We start from the raw sequence: 23,148 nt of genomic DNA, 5'->3' as shown, positions 1-23,148 counted from the left end.
TATTTATATTATTCCATTAGAAATCCACACAGGAAGCATCTGACACCAGCATGAGTTTGTAAATCTTCAATACTTAGCACCCCAAGTGCATTAGCACCATAGAGCAACCATTTCAAAGGCCCCTTATCCAAGTTATTAGACTTGCTCTACATGAAATGTAAAGGTAACTTCACTTCTGGAGAGGACACAATTTATGACATATCAAGGAGAAGAATGGGGGCAAGTCCAGGGTAATATCTTGAAAAGGGTCTGAGCCTGATCAGACTGGCTTAGTTTCAGTACTCAGCAGTGAGCTGCTGACATTTGGCCACATGGATCTGTATTGGATATTTGTTTGCTATTAGAACTCACCTTTGTACAATTCACTTGAAAGTGAGAATTGAATCTGCTTCAACACTGCGGTTCACTTCATGTGGAATATCACAGAACTCTTTAGGATGCTGGTGCTGTCTGCTAAATTGTGGCTCAAAGCTAGAATTTTGCCCATACCACACAAAATGTGGAGTTTGCAGGCATTTCTGACCAAGTCTTCTATCACATTTCTGAGAAACTAAGACAAAACTATGTATATAAAAGGAGAAAATACGGTGATTTTTTAAATCTGCTGTTGATACTGTTCAGGCCTCAACTGAGAATGTCCTGTTGTCATGAATATGACACCATAAAGAGCTTTATGTCCAAATCAAATGAGCTGGACAAAGAATGAGAGTATAAGCATCATCATCTTTGCTATAGACTTGGACAGTCAAGCAGAGGGCAATTGTGTAGCTTGCCCAAAATATGGAGTTCTGCCAAGTCCAGTTCAGTTGTTCAAATGCAGGATTATATGATCTTTCATTGTCTGCATTTTTTTTTTTTTAAATAAGAAACTTAATGTGATTAGTGTATTAGCCTGTATATACATGAAAATACTGGCTTGAATTGTGCAAGATGGGCAACAAAGAGGTTCATGTAATTGTGGAAAAAAGGAGTATGTTTATCCCAGAATGTCTTTCTGAGTTTTGTATAAGGTCTACATTATGTAGGAAAACACCATGGAAAAGAAATAGGTTATGTTAGGAAAACACTGAAAGAAGACAGAATTAAAAACTCCAAAACTCAAGACAGAAGGAATTTTTGGTCTTTGTACTTTAAAATGTATATTCTTACGAAAGGGTTTTGCTCTTTTTCCCATTGTAAAAGTTTTTGAGACTCAGATTGTATTCCATTGTTCCTGAAGAATTTGAATGTATAACCCAGAATTATTTTGTCATTCCCCAGATAAAAACCTTATGAGACTGCATGCACTTGACTGAACAAATTCTAGGATAATTTCAATTTATTATTTTTACTGTCATGCCGGAAGAAAGCAGTGATCTGAGCATCTTTACTGCTACTGCCTCTGCACACTGTAAAGACTTTGCCAAATATTTCTTGAAGATGAGGCCTGAAACAGCTGAGTTTATGCTGGTTGTGATCCAGAGCTTGAAACTGTTTGGTTGGTGCAGGGACCTGGGGTGTGCAGATCTGAGGAAAAATAATTAATCAGGTTGTTAGACACTTCTTGACATACAATTAATGGCTAATGAAAAAAAAAAAAAAAAGGCAGAAGGATTCTGCAGCAGTTAAGTAAACTCAGATGTCTCAAGTCTGTACCTACTCTAGTCTGTATGTCCATGGTCAAGTCCCTCTTGGAGAGTCTACACATTCACTGCTCACTATGCTGTAGAGAGATGACTTAGTGCTAGCTCCAGAGCTAATTAGCTGGTGATGAGCTCTACTGTAGCTGAGAAGTCCAGCTCTGACCCAGTATCTTTGCTCTTGGCTGGTTAAATGCATCAAATGAGGGCAGCACTAATGTGTTTCTATTTATGCTTTGCGATGGTGGTACAAGAGGAGGAGTTCTTTTAGCCTCAGCTCTGCTTTGTCAAAAAGTGACTAATGGCAGTTTTCTACCTACCGCAGATGATTTGATGATAAATATACTAAGGATTGTCAGGTACTTAGATATGTGGTGATAAAGGCTAGAAATAACGAGGACCTTCGGCTTCTATGTTAATTCACAGTGTAGTTTGGATAAGTTATATGACTGGTTCATTTTCTTTGCCCATTTAATAAAGTAGGTGTTTTAAGGTGAAGTTTTCAAAGCTACCTAGTGTATTAAAATGCCTTTCCCTTATGCCTGTTGGGTATCTAAATCAAATTCTTCCCACTGCTTAGAAAATCTCTTCCTGAAATGCCTAGAGCTTTACCATAAGTAAAATAAGAAGTGCAAGAGTAAAAGCCACAAAGTACGTATCACAGAAATATAATTACTGATTATCACTCCACATTTTAATACCTATTGGCTAAAGAAAATGGAGATGAGACAGCTGGTTTCCAGATTTAAGTCTAAAAGGTACTATTTGGTCTTTTCTTTATATAGTTCTGACCAAAGATTTCAACCAGTTATTCCAGCACTGAGCTCACTAACTTGTGTTTGGCTACTGTACCTTCCTGAGGAAGGCAGAAAGTTGTGACCATAAGGTCTGAAGCGAGTGGATGACTGCACGGTTTGCTGGCTTGTTGGAATGACCAGTCGCATTCTCTGTTAACAGCATGTGCTTTATTTCCTCTTTGAATCTGGCCTCAAGTTTTGAGTGGCTTTCTCATTTTGGTAACGTAAAAAGCTGAGTTCTCCAAGTCTTTCCCTAAGTCATTTTTCCACTACCCTTGAATATTTTTTGTGTCTGCTTTCTGCACACTCCAATTTTTACCTGTATTCTCTTGTCAGTCTCTAATGCCTGAATGTGATTAAAATAGTCTTTCTCCTCTTTTTCTCTCTTCTCTTATACCCAGCAGTTTCATAAGCTCTTCTGTCGTAGGAGATCATGCAGAATTGTCTAGTCACTGTGACCACTAAATACTTTTCCCAATTGCTCATTTGGGGCAGTAATGTCCAAGGCTGTACACAGAATTCTTTTGTTCCTTGATCTTCAATTTATATCTTTTTAAAAAAGTATTTTATTTGGGGCCAGTTCACCAACTAACATACATCCCTGCTTTGGCCTCATTGGTAATTGCTATTTTCCTAATCCTTGGGTTATCCACAAATGTTGGCTTAAAAAGAATGTTGATTCTGGACTAGTGTCTTGCCATCTGGGTCCTTCCACGAATAGCAGGTCTGTGAATAATTTCTCACTGGAGGACTTTTCTTCAGTCCAATAATTTACAGATTTCCATCCATTAATGTATATGTTCTTGAACCTGATTTTAAAAATTGCTCTCAACTATATGTTGTGGTATTAAAATATTTTACTTCAGAAAAATCTTTTTCATTTATGTTGCTATTTTTATGAACCAAAGCTTGTGATTTCCTCAAAGAATTGCATATACATTGTTTGCCACGTCTCTGGAGATCCATGCTGGCTTCCACTCATAATTATTCCTGTTTTTGCAGCTTTTATAAAATACATTCTGATCAGCACCTTAAAGTTCTCCCCTGGAAACCATCCACCATACTGAGAGATACTGCAAAGAACAAAATCAATGTTATGCTGCCTTTCTTCCTGTCTTCCAAGTGCTATCACCCAGAGGTTGTAGTTAAAATGAGCGATGGATAGAGTGCAAAGGGAAGAAGTGTCACTAGATCAAAACGTATTTGATTTCATTAGGAGTTACTCTACTTCTAGTTTGTAATTAGCTTGTTTGTGCATAGCAGTCCCTATTTGCCACATCCAAGGAATTTTGCCTGACATAGAAAATTGTGGCTTTCTAAACAAGAGCCCTTTTTCATGTTTAAGAATAGAATAATTTGTTAGTTTCCCAAAAGCTGCACACCGCCATACCACAGAATTGTAGGGTTTGGAAGGGACCTCTGAATATTATCTGGCCCAGAACGGGGGCCAAAACGTCAAAGGGAACCATTCATGAAAATGACAGAGATCCAGCACGTACATGCTGATCTAAGAAGTCTGTAGCAAGGAGAAAGATGATGCACAAGTAACATTTCTGGTGTAAGAAAAAGCCAAGAGAAATGTATGATAGGGCATCCAGCTATGTTTATCCCAGACTGGTTGTCTCCCTTTTCTTGTATGATGTCCTGATACAAGAAGTTCTTATGATTCACACTAGGGTGCAGGGAATCCTAACCCAAGTCTTCAGAGCACCTAAATGGGTTTAGTGCAGAAGTTGCTAGGGTAATGGAAGAATCTGGTATTTCAGGCCTACAAATGGTTCTGTGATGAAGAGGATATGCTCCCTAGTTATCTAATGTAGCCAGGAATCTCCATGCCACTTATAAATAACAGGCATCCAGACATAACAGATGTCATATAAATCCACAGGTAAATACTTGTAGTTGAGAGGCAGTCACATGGATGTTTTTTTCCCTTTCTAACTGTTCCAAGAAATCTGAAACTACATTCCTAATACTTCTGCTAAGCATTCAGTTCTGTAGCCCCAGAGTTTGATTCAAAGTCCATTAAAGAAAACTTAGCGGGAAAATCACTAGCAATGCTCTTTGGTATCCATTGTGTTCAAAGGAGAAAGACGGCTTGGTCAGGGTCTTGGGTTAAGCTGATTAATAAAATTGGTTACCCAAAGAAATAAACACAGATATCTAAAAACGTTTTAATAACTGTTTGAACAAATTAGATGTGATTATTTTTAAAAAAATTGGATGAATTGCAACAAATAAGTGTTTGCCACACTCTAAAATGTGATTGCAGGGGTAACACAGAGTACTGCAGGCTCATTCTCTGAACTGCAGTATATCTAGCTTTATAATAAAAGGAATTTTGGATGGCTGGTGTAGCTAGTAAGTCATCTTAATGTGCCAGAGCATCTAGTGGTTGAAGAACAGGAAGGCCAGTGCAGTGGGACCTGGTGATTCAGTGGAGAGACTGAACTCTTCCCACTGCACTGCAGAAATCAGGAGTAATCAAGCATCCAACAGAGCAGGAGCCCTCTCTGGATACAGCTGTCCACACATTGTTGCCTGAAAGCTTTTGTCTACCTGTGGTGACTCTATATAGGTGTTGGGCAGACCTAGCTATGCAAGAGTAATGTGCAGGACAACTTGCATCAGTAGAGAAACATCCTCCCATCATGGTAACAACTCCTGAAACAAGAATTCCCCTTTTTGCAATGTATGGATTTTTTTTATGGTGGTGTTGATGTAGCCAACAGGAGCTGAATGTAAAAGAGGAGCAAGTTTTGCAAGAAGTAACCCGTTGTCCCTGCTGATGTAGCTGGAAAGAACAGGCAGGCTTTGGGTCATTGTTGAACAGATTTCTATAAGTTTTTGATAAAACTTGCTGTTTCTACTCTTGATGTCCTTATTCTCCATATACACCCCCATCTACCTGTTTTATCTTGCTATGTTCTGGCCTCAGTGAACTCCTGGCAGAGAGTTCTACGGATTAATTGCACGTTGTGTGAAACTATTTTCATTATTTTGTAGCTCTGTCAGAAGGTCGTAACTGTGTCTTTGCCAAGTTTCATCCCATTTCTCCTCTTATCGACTCTGACCTAACCCCAAAATAAATTTCTCTATTCTGAAGAGTTTGTGCTTCTTTACTGAGGACAACAGACTGTCTGAAACAGCTGTTTTCCTGATAGAGCATGTAACTGTGTTTTTAATTTATGATTAAAATGTATTGATTAGTTTGTGATGAAATAGTGTTAGCCTAGAAAAAGAATCAAAAACGAGATCTCTGAAAACAGCTTGAGTGTTTTTTTCAAAGTAAAGGCCAATTAAAGCAGTATATATGACTCTTGAAGAAAAATATATCTGTATGACAAGATTAAGGGCTTATAACATTTTGGAATCCTGTGTTCAGAGATGACAGATGAAACATCTCAAGAAGCAACTACAGCTGTTTGGTTTTTTTTGTACATCCTGAAAACATCATCTTGACTTTTACCTCAGACTGAAGCCAGCAGGAGTTCAGCCCCTCCATTTGCCAATCTGTCCACACAAATGAAGAGAGTAGCACTCTTGGTTCTTGGGTTAGAAATGTGCTTTCAAAGCAGCCTGACATCTGTATTGCTGAAAAGGGGCTTGATCCTATCCACAGTAGTGGACACTATGGCATCCACCGGCAGACACAGATAGAGCTAAATGTTGCAAAAATGAAAGAAATGAGAACAGGCTTAAAGTGAAGAGGGGCGTGAGGAGCTTCAGTAGAGTTTATTCTTTTACAAACAGTGAGACATATACCCGGTAGGGCTGAGCATTATAACTCATGTGCTCTTTCTAGGTAAACAAGGGTCTTTCGGCTAGGAGAAAGTGATTTTTGCTCAGTCTAAGGCCTTATCTACAAGAAGGGACCAGTACCAGTACCAGTACCAATTCTAAAGGAGTGAGAACCTTACAATCAGTAATACGTAATTCTGAAGAAAATTAGAGATGTGCTTAATGCTCTGGCAGTGAGCCACAGGTTTTTATCAGCTCTGCCATATATTTAATGATAATCCCAAGTAATATAACTGGGTTATTCTCATTAACCACATAAATATTGAGTCTTCCCCCTTTATTTAAGTCCTTAATCTCATGATCCCAATAATATCTTCTGGTGATGAGCTCTGCAATCTGATCATACACAAATTGAACTGTCTACTTCATAATGTGAGAGCAGGATCCAAATACTGTTTTGTCTGGAAAGAGCAGGGATTCAAGTTTGCCAGGTTTTCCAGCTATGTTAAAGTCCATCTGAATTTTGCTTCCTGCATACTGAGTTTTCCAGCCATGTGAAAGAAACTGCACTAAATAGCTCTTATTTTCTGTAAGTGTTTATGAAATAATTTTACTAACCATTTGCCTCAACTACAGATTATTGTAGGGAGCAGCATGGTGGATGACTTATCAGAGCAAATCCAGGCTGGCTTGAAGAACACAGAGAAAAACCCGTTCCTTTCTAGTTATTTTGAGAACAGGATAGAAAGGGGATCTAATATAGATTTCACCGACAGTGAAAAATCACACAAGCTGGAATATTTAAGTGGTACAGCTTCTTCTTTGCTTTTCTTGGAGTTTTTCATAGACTGATGTGATTGGTAGTGGGTACAGCAATAAGAAGTACTGGATGAGCATAGTATTCCTCTTAAAGCCAGGCAGATTAGAGAGACAGGGTCTGGTAGTTAAATCTTTGTTGCTGTTTTGCCGGATCTTCTCTCATTCAGTGTGTCACCATGGCAAACCCTGTAGCACCTCTGTGTTTCAATTCCTGGAGCCAAGAGAACAGGGAAGATAATGGACATCCATTTCAGTATATTACTTAATGATGTACAAATTGCTTTGAGACCATTGGATGAAAAGTGCATGTTATCTTTGCTTTTCCTTTAAAAGTGCGGCATGCTTTCACCACCATTAGTAAGGCAAGTCCAGGGAAAAAACCTACTCAGAGCCTGGACAGTTAAGTCATAGGAATAATTGTGGTTGGATATGGCCCGCACCTAGGAGCATTATTATCTAAAGAGAGTAGAAAGCACCTACTAGGCACCCCAGTTCCTGCTTTTTACAGCCAGTGACATAATCATTGTGTCTGGTGCATTCAGCTCCCTGAAAAGTATCAGCTGTGTCAAACGTTTCCAATCTAATACCTCATCCGTACTGACTGTGCTCTTTTGCACTTTGCTAGCACAGTTGGGAATAGGCTGGAAGTCACAGATGAAATATTTTGATGAAGATTCAGACAGCAGCAGACATATTTGCTCAGTATGGTTTCTCTTCTGTTTCAGTAAATGACCTCTGCTTTTGACTGAATGGGTACAAATAAAACCACGCTTAATTAGGCTAAAATAAGAATCTTACCAGCATCTAGCATCCTTACTGACCTGGGCTACTGTGTCTTGGAGCAATATGTGCAGCAGTAGACTCCAGAAAAACATCCAGCAAGGTCTCAGAGAGAAATTCTTGTTTTTATGTACTAGCTTCTCAGCTGGGAACATTTCTGTGGAAAATAAAGCTTGTTAATCAGTAATATAGGTCTGTGCAAAGAAGAAAATTCTGCAAATTAGGATTTTAGATTTCTGCCAGACAGAGTTTTATTTAGGCACATATTGAAGTATCTATGCAGGAAAGGATGCAGCAGTGTAAATGGTGTTAGCTGGTTTAGGGCAGATGCTGTGTTCAGACTCTGCACAAAGCAGAAAAAGGTGGCAGCAGAGGGGAGCAGGTAGATTTTCTCTGACTGTGTGAAGTTTGGGTACAGAGCTGCATTTTGAAATAGGTGCTAAATCAATCACACCCTGAAAATAAAACTTGGTGGGGAGAGAAACCAATACCTTTTTACATAGCATTTTCTCAGTGATTTCTGGTCCTTCACAGTTAAATACATAGTGTTTCTAATATTATGTGGGAATGGATAGCTGCACTTTGCTGAAACAGGAATGCTGGATTGCCCCTATTATGAATTGTCCTGTTACTGGCTTCCAGGTATTAAGTGTTGTATCCCCAAAGCCAAGCTGAGACATTGGTGGCAGTTTCCGTACTGTGATCTCTGCCTTGACCAGGCTGGCTACAGTCTTCTCATTCCAATGCAAGCCCCAGTCATTTGTCCGTGGCTGATGCTAGTGGGTTTCCTCTAAATGCTGTCCTTCAGCAAGTTGATTTCCATACACCAAATGAAAGAAGATAGAAGTTAATCCAGCTAAGTAAGCCTCTTCCTTTCCAGAAGATGCAGAGTTTTTTTACACTGCTAACTCTTGCAGATGAAGTCTTCAGGGAAATGCTCAGCAGCGTGGAGTGTTGCGAGACAGGGGAGCTCACGGAATGAATGCTGCTTACAGAAGAAGTGGTGTCTGCAGCTGTAGGCTCAGCTCAGTGGCAAATTATGATCTATGGAAGGCGGGAAGCAAAGCAGCTGGGATAACTCAGCCTACGTTGTTTTTTTAACAACTTTCTTCTTTTCCCAGGTAGCAGCAATAGATAAGAGATAATGGCCTTATGGATATTAAGAAAATTTTTTTTCTCTGAAAGAATGGTGAAGCAGCGGCACAGGCTGCACAGGGAGGTCCCTGGAGGGGGACCTCCTCCCTGTCAAGAACTGTGGAGATGTGGCACTGAGGGACATAATGAGCACTGTAGGGATGGGTTGGGGTCAGAATGGATGCTCTTCGTGGTCTTTCCACTTAATGATTCTTAATGATTCTGTGAAATGGTTTCTTAATATCCATAAGTTGCAAGGAGGGGATTTGCCATTTCTCTCTTCCTGTCCTGAAAGGAAAACTCCTTCCACCAGGGAAAATCCTGAGCATAGGTGCTTATTTTGAAAGGAAATGACAGGCTGTCCAAGCACAAGATTATCTTGATCAGACCTAAATTGAAGAGAAATTTCTGAAGCTTGTGTCTGGATATTGTCAAAGCCGGGAAAAACAGGGCAGAAATATGAAAAGAGGGAAGATTCCTCCTCCAGTCTAAGCAGAGCACAGAAAGAGCCAGTTGTGTAGCTAACACAGAGTCAGCCTGATAAATAAAATCCTAACCAGAAACTATTTGTGCAGAGCTATGATTAGAGAGGTAAGGAGCAATTTTGGCTTGCTTGCTGACACTGCTGGCTCCTTGCAGTGGAACGCTACTGCAGAGCTTGATGTAACAAATGTTGGTCCAAGTTAGCACTAGGGAAGGTGCATTCCAGCTGTAATGCAGGTACTTTTTTAAAGTAATAAAGAACCCTGCAGTCTCCCTTTCAAAATTCATTTGTCTTTGTCTTGTGTCCCTACAGGAAGAGTGCCAGAACTATGTCCGAGTGCTGATTGTTTATGGCAAGAAGGTTTTTACCTGTGGCACCAATGCCTTTTCACCAGTGTGTTCCAGTCGTCAGGTCTGTTTTGCCTCTTGTGGTAATGGAGGGGGCTGTATACATGTGCTGGGGATAGCCAATCATTGACAGTGTATCACAGGAGCAGAGAATATGTTTCGAATCCAGTTGATCTGATATTGTTCTGATTTTGGTCTTTGGGACCCTTTGGGTTGCTTTAGCAGTGGGTATATCCACAGGTGGGGAGCAAAAAACTGTTGTGGACCAGCTAGATCTAGACAAGGTACTGCTTGTGTAGGCCTTGAGTATACTCCTGCAAATTGGGAATATAGACAGGCTTAGTTGTGAGTGCCTCCTGCCCTAAATACTTATATGTTTCATTCAAAATAAATGGCACAACTCCCCTTGGCTTCAAGGAAGGTGGGAGTGGGTCCAGGGTAACATTAACGTTCATATTTTTTTAATGCCAGCATACATTCGGAAGGTGTCTGTGGAAGATTAAAAACCTGTGCTAGCAAGAGGAGCACCTAATTGCCCTGAGTGGGTTGGGCTCTGTAGTCTTTATTGGCAGAGGAATCACCCTTCTTACAGAGCAGTAGGATCAATGAGGCTTAGACACAACTTCTTACAGTGGCAAACAGTGTATGCAAAGATCAATTTACAGTCATTGCTGGCATTACTGTCTTCTAGCTGCTTGTTTTTTACAACTGGGGCTTTGCTTGTAGGTACTCATGGACAAACAGAATTGTCTGTACCATTACAAAAGCCAACTGCTCTTTACATTGTCTCTTCTCTTGTTTTAAATACAGGTAGGAAATCTTAGCAAAATCATTGACAGAATTAATGGAGTGGCTCGGTGCCCGTATGACCCCCGGCATAACTCAACAGCTGTGATTACATCACGAGGAGAACTCTATGCTGCAACTGTAATTGATTTCTCTGGACGGGATCCTGCTATTTACCGCAGCCTTGGAAATGTTCCCCCACTCAGGACAGCACAGTACAACTCCAAATGGCTCAATGGTAAAGTCATGTGGGTCGTATATGAGCAGGAGGTGTGTTAAAGTCAACTTGGCAGACTTGTAAATCTTTCCCTCCGTTTTAATGCTGGAATCCAGAGTTACAATGGGGATGGACTTCTGGTGCAATAGACAGTGCAGCTGAGAAGGTGTTTAAAAATAGCCTGGAAGCTGATATCAAGTATGGAAAGTGGGTCTTACAGGCTACTTAATATAGTTATGAGACTGTCTTCTAAGATGACCAAAGACATCCTTTTAACAAGAAAATCCCTCAAGTATTTGAAGATCCAATTTACATAAAGCCTCATACTGTTGACCTAACTCTGCAGTTTATTGAACACTTCTACTGACTCAGCTGAAAATGGTTGGTTGCAGGCAAGATCAGTCTGAAAATGAGAAATTTCACAGCAAGTTATATTCCATGTAAACCCATGCTGTTGTGGATTTATAGTTATTAAAAGCATGTGTTACCCCAGTGTGATAATACCGTGCATTAAGCAAGCTATAGAATTACAACTGGTAGTTCCTGCACTGAGCTGATATCTTCTGACTGAACATATTGGCAGAACAGACTTTTGGTCTAGCTATGTTGACCAGATATTCAGAATGTTCCTGTTGGATTCCAGAACCTTTTGATCAAGGGCACAAACAGTAGGACATAGTGAGATTAATGAGACTGCACTAGGTATCTGCAGACATTCATATATGAAGTCAGCATGAAGAGTAGAAGTCATAACAGGATGTCATCGGGCAAGACTGAACTAGGACTAAGAAACAGTATAACTCATATACACTCATTAGAAGTACATGCCTATTGTCATGCACAAATTAGGATTTCAGAAGGAAGTCTCATTGGAACTGGGGAGTTTAAAGATGGACAAACAGAAACTGAGTTTCTAGGCTGTTGTTGGAAAAGCTAGTGTGGATTTATGAGTTTGTGCAGTGTTGGTGACTATGGAGTAATTTCATCCTCTTTTATCCACTTTTCAACAAGAAACAGAAAACTTGAAGATGATTCAGAGAAGAGCATGGAGTGATTTGAAGCTTGGGAAGTCTGCCTCACAGAGAGAGACTTAAGAAGCTCAATATATTTATCTTTCTGGAAAGGAGATAAAAGGTGTTTTGCTCATGATATGGAAGTATTTACATCAGGAGATCTCCGGCAGGATGAAGTTCTTTAATCTAGCAGACAAGTCATGACAAGAGCCTGTCATTGAGAAATAAAACCAGATAATGTCAAACAGAAGAAGTTCAGGCTTCAGCTGGGGCAATCTTTAGTCATTTGAACAAGTCACCAAGGAAAGCAAAAAGTGATAGATGTGACTTTGCCATGTGACTTTGTCCTGTAAGATCAGATTTTCTTTGAAAGCCATGAAATAATTCACCTGCTAGTTGTAGGATCCAGTGGTGGACTTGCAGGCTGTAATTCTCTGGTTTGTTAGACAGGTCAGACTGGTGATCACAAGAATCCTTTAAGGTTCATGGTTTGTTTGTAAATTTGGTCAGAGATGCTTTGCAATGCATTCCCCTTTCTACCTTATTCTACCTCCAAAAGCTGCCTTGTAGCACCATCAGCCTGATTTCTTCTCTCTCTGCCAGACTTCATTCTCCTATCATTCCTGGACTGCAGCATTAAGAGAATTCAGTACTTTTCTTTTTCTTTCTTCCTTTGTTCATTTCTCAGAAATGAACATCACTAAAGCACCCTGTAAAACCAACTGGATTTTGTTGTTGTTGTTTTTTAGTCAGATATTATTCACTGGCCAATCTTTTCTCTTTGCCAAAGAAACTGTTGGGATGAAAGACTGAACACTTTTAAAGCTTTGCTAAATGCCCAAAGTATTTCCTGCAAACCAATGCCAGGTTCTTTTCAATTCTTGTGAAAATAATACAAATAATTGCAGAAGAAAAAAGAATTAAGGAGAGCTTGCTTTGATACTGTCAGTTTGTGTCTTGGTTTTGTTTTATGGACATAAGATAATCTTTTGTGCTTGAAACTGGAAAGGCTTCATGATAAAAGCCAGATGTGACTGTGCTGGGAAAATAGGTTTCAGTGCAGCAGCTTGGGGAATTGAGCGGATGCAAAAAGCATATTTAACACTCCATAAGGTGCAGTTCAGAAAAGAATAGGTAAAGGAACCCAATGGAAAAGCTGTATGTTATAAAATGACTGTAGGTAAGGAGAGTAGTGCATAGACAAAGTCCTTTCACTCATGTCAGTAGCAGCTTTGCCAGTGAAGTGGGGAAGTGATGGGCTCTTTCCCAGATCTGAAAAATGGAGCTAGAGCTGTACCCCCATATATCATTATTTTCATCTACTGTTTTCATGTCTGCTGCTGACTTTGAACTCCCTCTGGTTGCAGCTTTGACAGCCTGCATAGAGAGAGCTGGTTGTAATGCATTGGGCAAGTTGAGCATGGATTGATTTCTGACCTGTATAAATCGCTTCACATTTGTTTTTCAGAACCTAACTTTATTGCTGCCTATGACATCGGTTTGTTCACCTACTTCTTTTTTCGAGAGAATGCGGTAGAACACGACTGTGGGAAAACAGTATATTCTCGTGTGGCCAGGGTCTGCAAAAATGACATTGGAGGGAGGTTTTTGCTGGAGGACACATGGACAACTTTCATGAAGGCCAGGCTGAACTGCTCCCGTGCTGGAGAAATCCCTTTCTATTATAATGAATTGCAAAGCACCTTCTACCTTCCTGAGCAAGACCTGATCTATGGTGTCTTCACCACTAATGTGTAAGTTGCACTGCTTTTACTGTCCTTCTTCTATGCTCAGCAGTCTGAAACTGACATTATCCTGATTTCTTGGACAATCTGAGCAACGATTTTTGAAAGATCCTTTGGTGACAAAGGAATAGGTAGGTTTGTATTATCCATCATGGCAACGTGCTTTAGGACAGTGTTTTCAGTACTGTCCTTCTTCTATGCTCAGCAGTCTGAAACTGCTCATGTTTGTCTGGGGTCCCTAAAAGTTGACTACATTTCTAGATTACCTAATTTTATATAAGCTTGAGCTGTAACAGACTTCTGACTTTCTGTTACTTAGTTTGGAGAGCTGATCTGAAAAAGACCCAGGAGAAAAATGAATTTATTTTCAGCCAGACTTACTGCCTGGATGATCTGACACTATTGTGTGAACATCAGGGCTGGCCCTAGAAAAGGACAGATATATTCACTTAGAGAGAAGGGTTAAAAGGAGAAGAAGGAGGCAAATGGCATCACAATAGCCTGTACTGAAATCAGCATTAACTGCTGCTAAACAATACATTATATATGCAAGGTCATGCAGGCTACACAGCTTTTCACGTTTCTAAGTGGGTCTGTACCTCTGCTACAAACAGTCTCCGGACCACAAATCAAAAGCAGCATTAGAACTCCAAGGGGAAGGAATGATTTCTGAAACTTCATAATCACCTTTTCTTGGCTTGATATTGAAAAAAACTTGTAATTGGAATGATTTAGTGTAGCTGGGAAGGCAGAAAGGAGAAGTTAATTAAAAAATATATTAAAAAACTCATAATGTATTTTTTTAAGACAGAAAAACTGAAATAACTTTTTCTCTAAAGCCCAGGGCTAGGATGATAAGTTTCAGGCTATAACCAGCCTGTGTGGTATTGAGTTTCAATAATACATGTTCTCTAGGGGGGGTGTTACCCTGATGTGTAAACTAGAAAGTGGAAATCTGAGTTAGTTACTCCACCTGACAACCACTCAAAATGCCTTTCTCATGCTGGGTAGCCAACTTCTTTGGGGCTGTTTTTGCTATGGAGTACTGTTCAATAGTAAGGAGGATATGCACCCGTGGATATGAATAAAGATATGAAGCCTGTTTTAACTGCAGAACTAGTATATGTACTTTCTGCTGTGAGAGTGAACAGAGCCAAAATGATATTCCCTGTTTGTAAATGCCAAGTAGTATGTAAGTGTTTGGGCACCCTCATTCACCTTCCATGTTTGGCTTCTACACTTCTGTTGCCAACACCAGCCAAAAACAAACCTTTGGAAAAGCAGCTAGAAAAAGTTTTTGGAGTCTTCCTTCTTGAACAGTTTCAAAAGCCACTTAGGTATGGTCCTGGGCAACCTGCTCTGGGTGTCCCTTTTTGTGCTACAGCTAGATGAGATGGATCAGAGGTGAAAAAATATACATAGTTGAGCACTGGACCTTGACTGTGGACTTTAGAGAATATCTGTTCTGATTTTGAGCTTTTCCCCTCCCAAAAAACATTTAAAGGCTGCTAGTGAAACTTCCCGAATGTGAAAAGGAAAGCTGGCAACTGCTGTGGCTGATGAAGATGATTTTTTAAATATCAAAGAGGACTTTTATGATGGCCAAAATGGTAATTTGTCCATTCATCCAGCCAACAACGGAAATGGAAAATGAGAATAAAATTATTAATAAATGTATTATATTAATCAAAATGATATAGATTTTGAGTAAAACAGGATACATGGCCTAGCTCTGGTTGGAACAGTTCTCTTGTGTTGTTTCTGTCTCCAATTTGGCTAAAACATGAGACGTAGTGTTACCCCTGTCTCCTCTGGATTTCAATTAAGTCACTCTTCTCACGTTATGGGTGTATGTTCCCTCCGGTATCTTCTGAGGACAGTATAATATGTAACATTTGTGTAATAGAAGAGATGAGTTATTGATAATAGCTGAAGTTAGATCAAGTAGCTTTCTGGGTCTACAACATGATGTTCTTTTGAGAGTTCAAAGAGAAAATGTTCCAATTTGTCATCCGACTAGAGAAATAATGGTAATTATTCTTTTAACTTCCACTGGGACTGATATCATGCTGCATGAGTGCTGCATACCAAAGAGGGTTTGTGCGTACTCTAGTGTGAGTACCTTTATAATGGAATACTGATGCACCTAAAAACTATTACTTTTTTTTTTTTTAAAAAGGTGTTTTTATTTTGAAAGTTTCATGTTTAATGCAGTTAGGGTCATCATAACAAAAGGCAATTAGTCTGTATTGTATTTAGTTGTGGTAACACCCACATAAGGATTTATTGCTTCATTTTATGTTATATCGAGCTAAATCAGTGCAAAAATAATTTTGAGGAAGTTGCTGATGAGATATTTCAGAAACTTTTAATACAGTTTTTCTGTAAGCTAATGGAGACCATGTTAAAACTTCCTTGAACTAAGCCAGCTAGTTAGTGCCAGGGTGCAGGAGATGGAATAAAGGAGGCTGTGTCATGCCAGGGGCCTGCTGCCCGAACTGATGCCTCTGGTTGGAGACTGGGCTCTGACTTTTCGTAGGGAGGGATGGGAAATATGCCAGGCCACAGATAGCATTATTTCATCAAAAATGTTCCTTTCTCCTCTTCAGCAAAGGGAATGGAATACACTGTGGATTCTTTAGCAGGGTCCTGAAAAGATCCTTTTTTAAAATTAAAAAAAAAAAAAAAAAAAGTGTTTTTGTTAGACTAGCAAGGTTTTATTCCTTCTTTTCCTTTTTCATTTTCCATCTCATTCTCTTTTTTTTCTCCCATGTGCCTCCAGGCATTTACTTGTCATCCATCATTAGCTTTGTCTTAAGAGCTGCCGTCTGCAAGCATGCACTGCGTCAGTGGTGTGCAGACAAAAGTGGAGAAAGGTTCGCCTGGCGTTGCTTTGACATGTTCAAAGGGAGCTACTCCATCACTCCGGGGATAGAAGGGCAGGGGCAGGAGCGGGGAATGGGAAGGCAAAGTGAAAAGTTCCTCCTGACATTGTATGGCTGTGAGGAAATATGCTGTGAAAGAATCTGGCTTTCTGCTTTCCTGCCTGGGACTGTGAAGCAAGGCTTTTTTTTTTTTTTTTTTCTGTGAGAAAGTGTAATTATTGGTTTAGTTAAAAAAAAAATTGTTCTTTTCAGAGAATTCAAATTGCTTTAATTAGCAGCAAGATACATACAGCGGCACGGGTTATTTAAAAGGCACTGTGACGAGTCAGTCTTCTGTGCTAGCTTTATTTTAGCTTTATTTTGATATCTTTCTCTCTAAATGTTATTCTTTTTATTTAAAAAAAAAAAAAAAGAGCTGTCAGCAGGTTTGGAATTTCATGTTATCACTCAACAAATGCCATCTTCATCAGGGAGGTGTACGCCAATCCTGTGGGGGCACAAAGCACTGAGCCTGCTCAGGTCCACAAAGGAATGGCTGAGATGGGCCAAACCAAAAAAACACAGCAGATCTGTGTACAAGTCTGCATGGGCAGCATCACCTTCCTAAAAACAATTCCCTGTCAAAAAGTCCTTCCTGCAGCGACATTTCTTTCGCTGCGTTTCCTTGGCTGGTGTGTGCATGGTGAGCAGCCTGCCCCGCCAGATGCTGTGCCCAGCTGGGAACAGAGAGCAGTGAGCAGTGCAGAGGCTTGCACATATTAGCAAGACATTTGTGCCTGCTGAGCTACTGTAACCACCAGCTTGGTGTGCGCTGTCGTTCCCTCCCTCTGCCTGCATGTGTGCATGCGTGTGTGTGCTTATATATACAGTATATACAAATAGTAGGGGGCGTATTTTATAGCTGGAGCTGGTAGAAACAGGCTTTCACCTTGAGAAACACCAAGAGATTAAAAATTACGTTGTTTGTAATCAATCAAGATAGATGAGGTGTTAAAAAAAATAAAAATAAAGCTGGACACAAATAACCCATGCAAATTAAACTGTATTCTCCTTTCATGTCAGGACTGCTTCTGTGGCCCTTAAATCATAGGCACTTTAAAACCAAGCTTAACATTCATTCTCAAAATTGTCATGCGATTCATTTGCATTTTACAATTTATTTATTTATTTTTACTCCCCATGAGATTGGTGTCACTGTACGTCTACCTAGCAATTTACATGTATTTTATTTGAGTGGAGTTTGATGTCTGTTATGATGAAAATGTCAGTGTTCTAATGATTAAATTGATTTTTTTTTCTCTCCTTTTCCAGAAACAGCATAGCTGCCTCAGCAGTGTGTGCCTTCAATCTCAGTGCCATTACTCAGGCATTTAATGGTCCTTTCCGTTACCAAGAGAACCCAAGATCAGCCTGGCTGCCGACAGCAAACCCCATCCCAAATTTCCAGGTATTGCTGCCGCCCTTTGTTTTGCTCTAGCGCTTTTTACATTCTGTCATCCCATTGGGTTAACTTGTATGGGGCTTCTTTTTCCAGGTAGACCCATGGTGCAGATAAATGATGTTTCTCCACCTTTCTGAGTATTTTAGTCTGTGGAACTCCTTGCTGCATCTTATTGAGACTATAGGATTAGTGGAAAATTTGAGTCTTTACACAGATAAGAATGTTCAAAGCTTTTATAAGAATGAAGAACTTTAAATATTTGTGGGCCAGAGGTGTTCTTCTAGGTAAAAAATTTTCTTCAGGATATACCACTGAAATCTCCCCTCTGAAAGCCATTGAAAACCACTTTCTGACACTACTGATAATGGCCTACGGCAGGAACAGCATCAGCCTCCATCACGAATCTTAGAACGGCTTGGGTTGGAAGGGAGACCTCAAAGATCATGTAGTTCCAACCCCCTGCCACAGGCAGGGTTGCTACTAACCACTAAATCTGACACCAGGGCAGGCTGTCCAAGGCCCCGTCCAAACTGGCCATGAACACTTCCAGGGATGGGGCATCCACAACTTCTCAGGGCAGCACCTCACCACCCAAACAGGCCCAAATTCTGATGCAACAGGGCAAATCCATCCTTCTTACTCTCTTGTTTTTGTTACATGTCACACTGACATGTGAACACTGAGCACATGGTCCTCACAGGGGACATGCAGGCATATCCCCACCAAAGCTTCAGATTTTTTGAGGGTAGAAAGCCGAAGCTGACAAACTACAATGGAGACAACCTGTGTTTTTAAACAAGAAAGGTAATCAACTGTGTAAGGATGTGATGAATTTTTCATCACTTAATAGGACCCTAAAGGCAGTGTTTCAGTGTGAGATGGATGTCTTCCCAAGACACGGGAGCTCAGCCAGAAGTTACTGACACATTGCAAAAGCGACTGGTGGAAGAGGCTACATAATGATGGTCACAGAGATTCCTTTTAGCCTTAAAAATGTTTGATTTTATGATGAGCAATTTTCCAGAGTTATGAGTTAAGGCCAATTTGAAATGTATAGAACAGACTTATGCCTAGATTCTGTCAGTGCAACACAAAGTATGCATTTGACAGCCCCCACAATTCTGAGTCCTCTGAAGTGAGAGCCCATTTTACAGCTCAATCCCTTCCCACCTGGAGTATTCTGGAAAGGACAGGCTCGTCCTTCTGTCCTTGGTTCTGCACAGTGAATATTTCCATCCCAATTGTGTGAATCTGGTTCTGCCTTATAATGGCAGAGGTGCTGAGGCTGCCTGCAAGTGCCATCTGCCTTCAAGCTGGTGATGTCAGGGGCCTTCCAAAATGGATTCTGCAGTCAGTTGAAATCACTGCAGGAGTTGAGGGGAGGCAAGTCTGCCCCCATGTTACTCCTGAGGCACCCTCTGAATTCCCCCACAGCACCTGAGAGAGGGCCTCTCCCTGTACAAGATGGGACACGCTCAGGCTCTTATTCACATTTTTTGGAATTTAAAGGGAAATGTTAAGGTTAAATGAGAATCAAGGACTTTCTTCTGTCCCTTACTGGGCTAACCCTGGAGAAATAGAAAAGGGCTTTGGAAAGCATTTCCATGTAGTGAAAAGTATCAGATAAAATGTGGAGTGCAAAGATTGCAGCAGCAAGATGAAAGAAAAGAGTCAGGGGAAAATAAGGAAAAGAAAAGATGATATGTGGCAGACAAAAGGAAGATTGCAGAAGAGATTAAGATGTTTTTTAAGTACAGGAGGAACAAGAGGTCAGTGAAGGGTCTTTAGGAGATGACAAGGGTAATTTAGTGACAGAAGAGGCAGATATTGTGAAAAAATTAAATTAATTTTTTTGCTTCAGTGTTCACAAAGGAGGATGAAGGAAAGATGCCAATTTTTTTTTTTTATTCTGAGAGGAAGGAGAAGGATATAGAGGATCAGGGCAGTGCAGATAATCAGGAAATTAGAACAAAACAAAATAAAACCAAACCAGAGGGATGCTGTGTCAGCATACAGGCTGCCAATAGCCCAAAAGGATTATCTGTGACTTGATGAGAATAGAAAACAAAACCAACAATGACATTCCTGCCATTGGGACTCCTCCTTCAGTGATGCTCTAGAAAGGAAAGAGAGTGGGGAGAAAAGCATCCATAAAAAGACAGCAGTGTAAACCAGAAGGAGTACAAGAGACAGCAGAAAAGATATAACTGAAAAACTTTCAGAACTTGTGATGAAGCAGCAGAGAAATAAAAAGACCTCTGGAAATAATAACAACATAACTAGCTCTGAAATATTGGTGGTGGATTTTTACAGAATCCAAGCTCTGTACTACACCAACAAATGTGTTTGTTGCAGAAATTAGTTCTTAAAGGCTTGACAATTGCAGGACTCAGTATACCAGCTGTGGGATCTGATTACACTGATTGTGTACATGTGAGCTAAATTCCTGTGAGCTGGTAGGAGGAGCTCTACATGGTGCACCTTTGAAAGGTTGCCGTGCTGCTGTGTTGCTTTGATGAATATTGAGAGTATGCATATGGGAAAGTTGTACACTGTAGCTGGAGTGCAGTAGATCAACATCCTAATTTGCAGAATAATAGCTTCCCTTCCAAAGAAAGCAGAAACACCTGGACCAAAATGAAGAAAGAGAATATTTTTTTATGAGAGGTAGGCCTTGAGCTGGTGTTCAAAAGACACAAGATAAACTCTTTTCTTCCCCTCTGTTCTGTATGGACCTGAGTTCTATCTCCGTTAATGCTGGAGGATGGATTCACCAAGGTCAATCCGTGCTGCCAATAAAGGTGAAAGAGGGAGGGGGCACTTAGTGGCTTACCTGCTTGGATTAAGGTGAAGCTGGAGGGGTCTGTTCAGAAGAAAGAACGTGAGAAAAGCAGTGTGGTGAGTTAGATTCTTTGATGCAAAACCAACCAGTTTTTCAGGTTTTTTAACCTCCAGGTTTTGCGCATTATACAGACTGAGATGCCAGATAGAGTCTGAAGATTATTTGAAATGCTTCAAGGATTTATTGCCACAAAACCTTTGTTTATACCGCTAACTTTAAATCTCTCTTTCTATAACTAGCTTTGATTCTTTTTTTCCCTCCTCAGTTTGTTAATAGCTTTTTCCCTTTGGTATGCTGGCTCCAAGTTACCTCAAAAGAATGAAACACCACATTGCTGGTCTGCAGGCCAGTTGGGAGGAACTTTTTAATAAAAGTGAGCTACAGGCCAAAGCCAGCCATAACCCATGCCAAGGAACTGATGGTGGGACCCTCACACAGGCCCACCTCCCCAAGAAATCATCAGGGCATGGCTGGTTAAAATTGGGCATTTCTGGGTCTGGTCTCAGCCTACTGAAAGCAAACATAGGTGCTGAAGTTCCATCTTCCATGTTTAGTGTGGGACACTGAGTGATGACAGCCCGAATGAGAACCTGACAGAGAGAGTCCTGCAGGACGCGCAGCGCTTGTTCCTGATGAACGACGTGGTGCAGCCGGTCACTGTAGATCCGTATGTGACTCAGGACAGCATTCGATTCTCTAAACTAGTGGTTGATATTGTTCAGGGGAAGGATACTCTCTACCACGTGATGTATATTGGAACAGGTAAGAATACTAGAGGTTAAGGCCTCCACTTGCTTAAAGACTTAGGAGCCCTGGGAGCCAGATAGTGATACAGTAGTCATTCAACATCATTTTGGCACGTTTCATGGAAGTTAGTTTGCCGGAATAAATTAAAAGCATGATGGAGGACTTGAGGCAGATTCCCAAGTGAAGGGGCCATAAATCTACAGTGTGTTTGAAAACAGTAACATTTTTCTTCCTTTTACAAAAACATGTTTCAACTAATCACAGTAATACATGGCAATGGGGAAAAGCAGAGGTCACCAAAATGTTCTGTGGTTTTGTGCACGTAAGTTGCCTCTCTGCACTATGATGTACTCATCTCTAATAAGCAGTAATAATTTTTAACTTCCAGGCGTGCCTGAAGTTTCTCTATGCAATTCCACATGCCTACTGGGATGTGAGTCCTTGTGCTTTCAGGAACAATCATTCAGTGAAATGTGATGTAGATGGGGAAGCTGAGGCAGTGTTTTCATGCATAGTGGTAGTATTAAATATATAATTTGAGTTTCTTAATTTCTGCTGCCATCCTCTAATTAGCAGGATGCTCTGCCTCTTCTGAAAAGCACAGGTATCTTGGTTAAATAAAAGGTGCAGAAGAAGGGTAAAGTTATTAATACTTGTCTTAACCCATATTCATACTAATGACAGAGGTTAAATTAAGTAGTTTGATTAATCAGAGCATATGGCCACCCTCATGGGTACAATGTTGTTATCCTCTATAGCAGAAGCTTTGACTTTAGAATAAGACGGATTGCATCCGTGTTAGTTTAATCTCAGATCAGAATGCAGAGTCACTGCCTTATTCTCATGTTACCACCTTCCCAGGCTGCTTTATGTAACTTTTACCTTCACTTGCTTCAAAAGTGATCATCTTTGATGTCTTCTAGTAACATGCTCACTGTAGGAGCCTCCCTGGACATTGATTATGATGAGAAGATTGTAGTTAAATGGAAATATGACATTGTTCTGCTATTTTGATATTTTAAATTGATATTTTAAGCTAGAAAGCTGAGGTTATTTCTGTCTCATATCACTTCTATGGAAAAGCCTTCTGCCATAACATAAGTTTCTTATTCATTTGATTTCTTGCCCTGATTGGTGGTGACTGAAGGCAAAGCTGTGCTGGACCTGAAATGTTTAAAATAAACAAATTCTTAAGGAGAAACAGCCCTGCTCCAAGGTAGCACTGGACACAAAACCAATCCTGAGAAAAACCAAAGCCTAAAACTAAAACCTGGGCCTCAGTCTTGTTCCACACTTAAGGTTCTATTAAGCAAAGGGAGAAAAAAAAAAAAAAAGGCTTTGCATTGCAGCCAACCCCGCTGGTGTAAATTGCTGAACTTTGGCACCAATACAGAAATGATCTGGATGGAAAGATTGAAGTTGGAAAACAATTGGGACTGACAGACCTCTTTTGCTGTTTTAATGAAAAATAGTGTGGTTACCCCTTTTTCCCATCATAAATCTCTCACAGTTTTTCAGATCTTCAGATTGTTTAGCTGAGAGCACTGTGAGCAGAAGCATATATGTTTCTGCATATGCACTGCCGATGCTGTAACATCCCCTTGTCAAGCTAGCAGGATAGCTTCTTCCAGGAAGAGGATCAATTAGACTCGTGACCCATGCAATCATTATGGAGGCCTCTGGGATTTCCAGCAGGGCGGTTGCATCTGTTGTCATTTGTCATGACATCAAATTGTGCCGATCTGCTCCAT

General features: G+C 40.4%; 1 protein-coding gene across 5 annotated transcripts in view; it reads left to right on the top strand.

Moving 5' to 3' along the window:
- SEMA5B (semaphorin 5B) overlaps nt 1-23,148 on the top strand; it is a 251,596-nt gene that overhangs the window by 173,407 nt on the left and 55,041 nt on the right. For all 5 annotated transcript variants that reach the window (XM_085228315.1, XM_085228316.1, XM_085228314.1 and 2 more), the window contains 5 exons: nt 9,687-9,785; nt 10,532-10,745; nt 13,206-13,491; nt 17,679-17,814; nt 21,205-21,412. In XM_085228315.1, coding sequence (XP_085084441.1) covers nt 9,687-9,785; nt 10,532-10,745; nt 13,206-13,491; nt 17,679-17,814; nt 21,205-21,412 — 943 coding nt within the window. The remainder of the gene's footprint in view (nt 1-9,686; nt 9,786-10,531; nt 10,746-13,205; nt 13,492-17,678; nt 17,815-21,204; nt 21,413-23,148) is intronic.

This window comes from Meleagris gallopavo, chromosome 7 (genome assembly GCF_905368555.1).
Source record: "Meleagris gallopavo chromosome 7, MGAL_WU_HG_1.1, whole genome shotgun sequence".
Classification (NCBI taxonomy): Eukaryota; Metazoa; Chordata; class Aves; order Galliformes; family Phasianidae; genus Meleagris; species Meleagris gallopavo.
The sequence above is the reverse complement of the archived record's forward strand: the minus strand, read 5'-3'. Positions and strand labels throughout refer to the sequence as shown.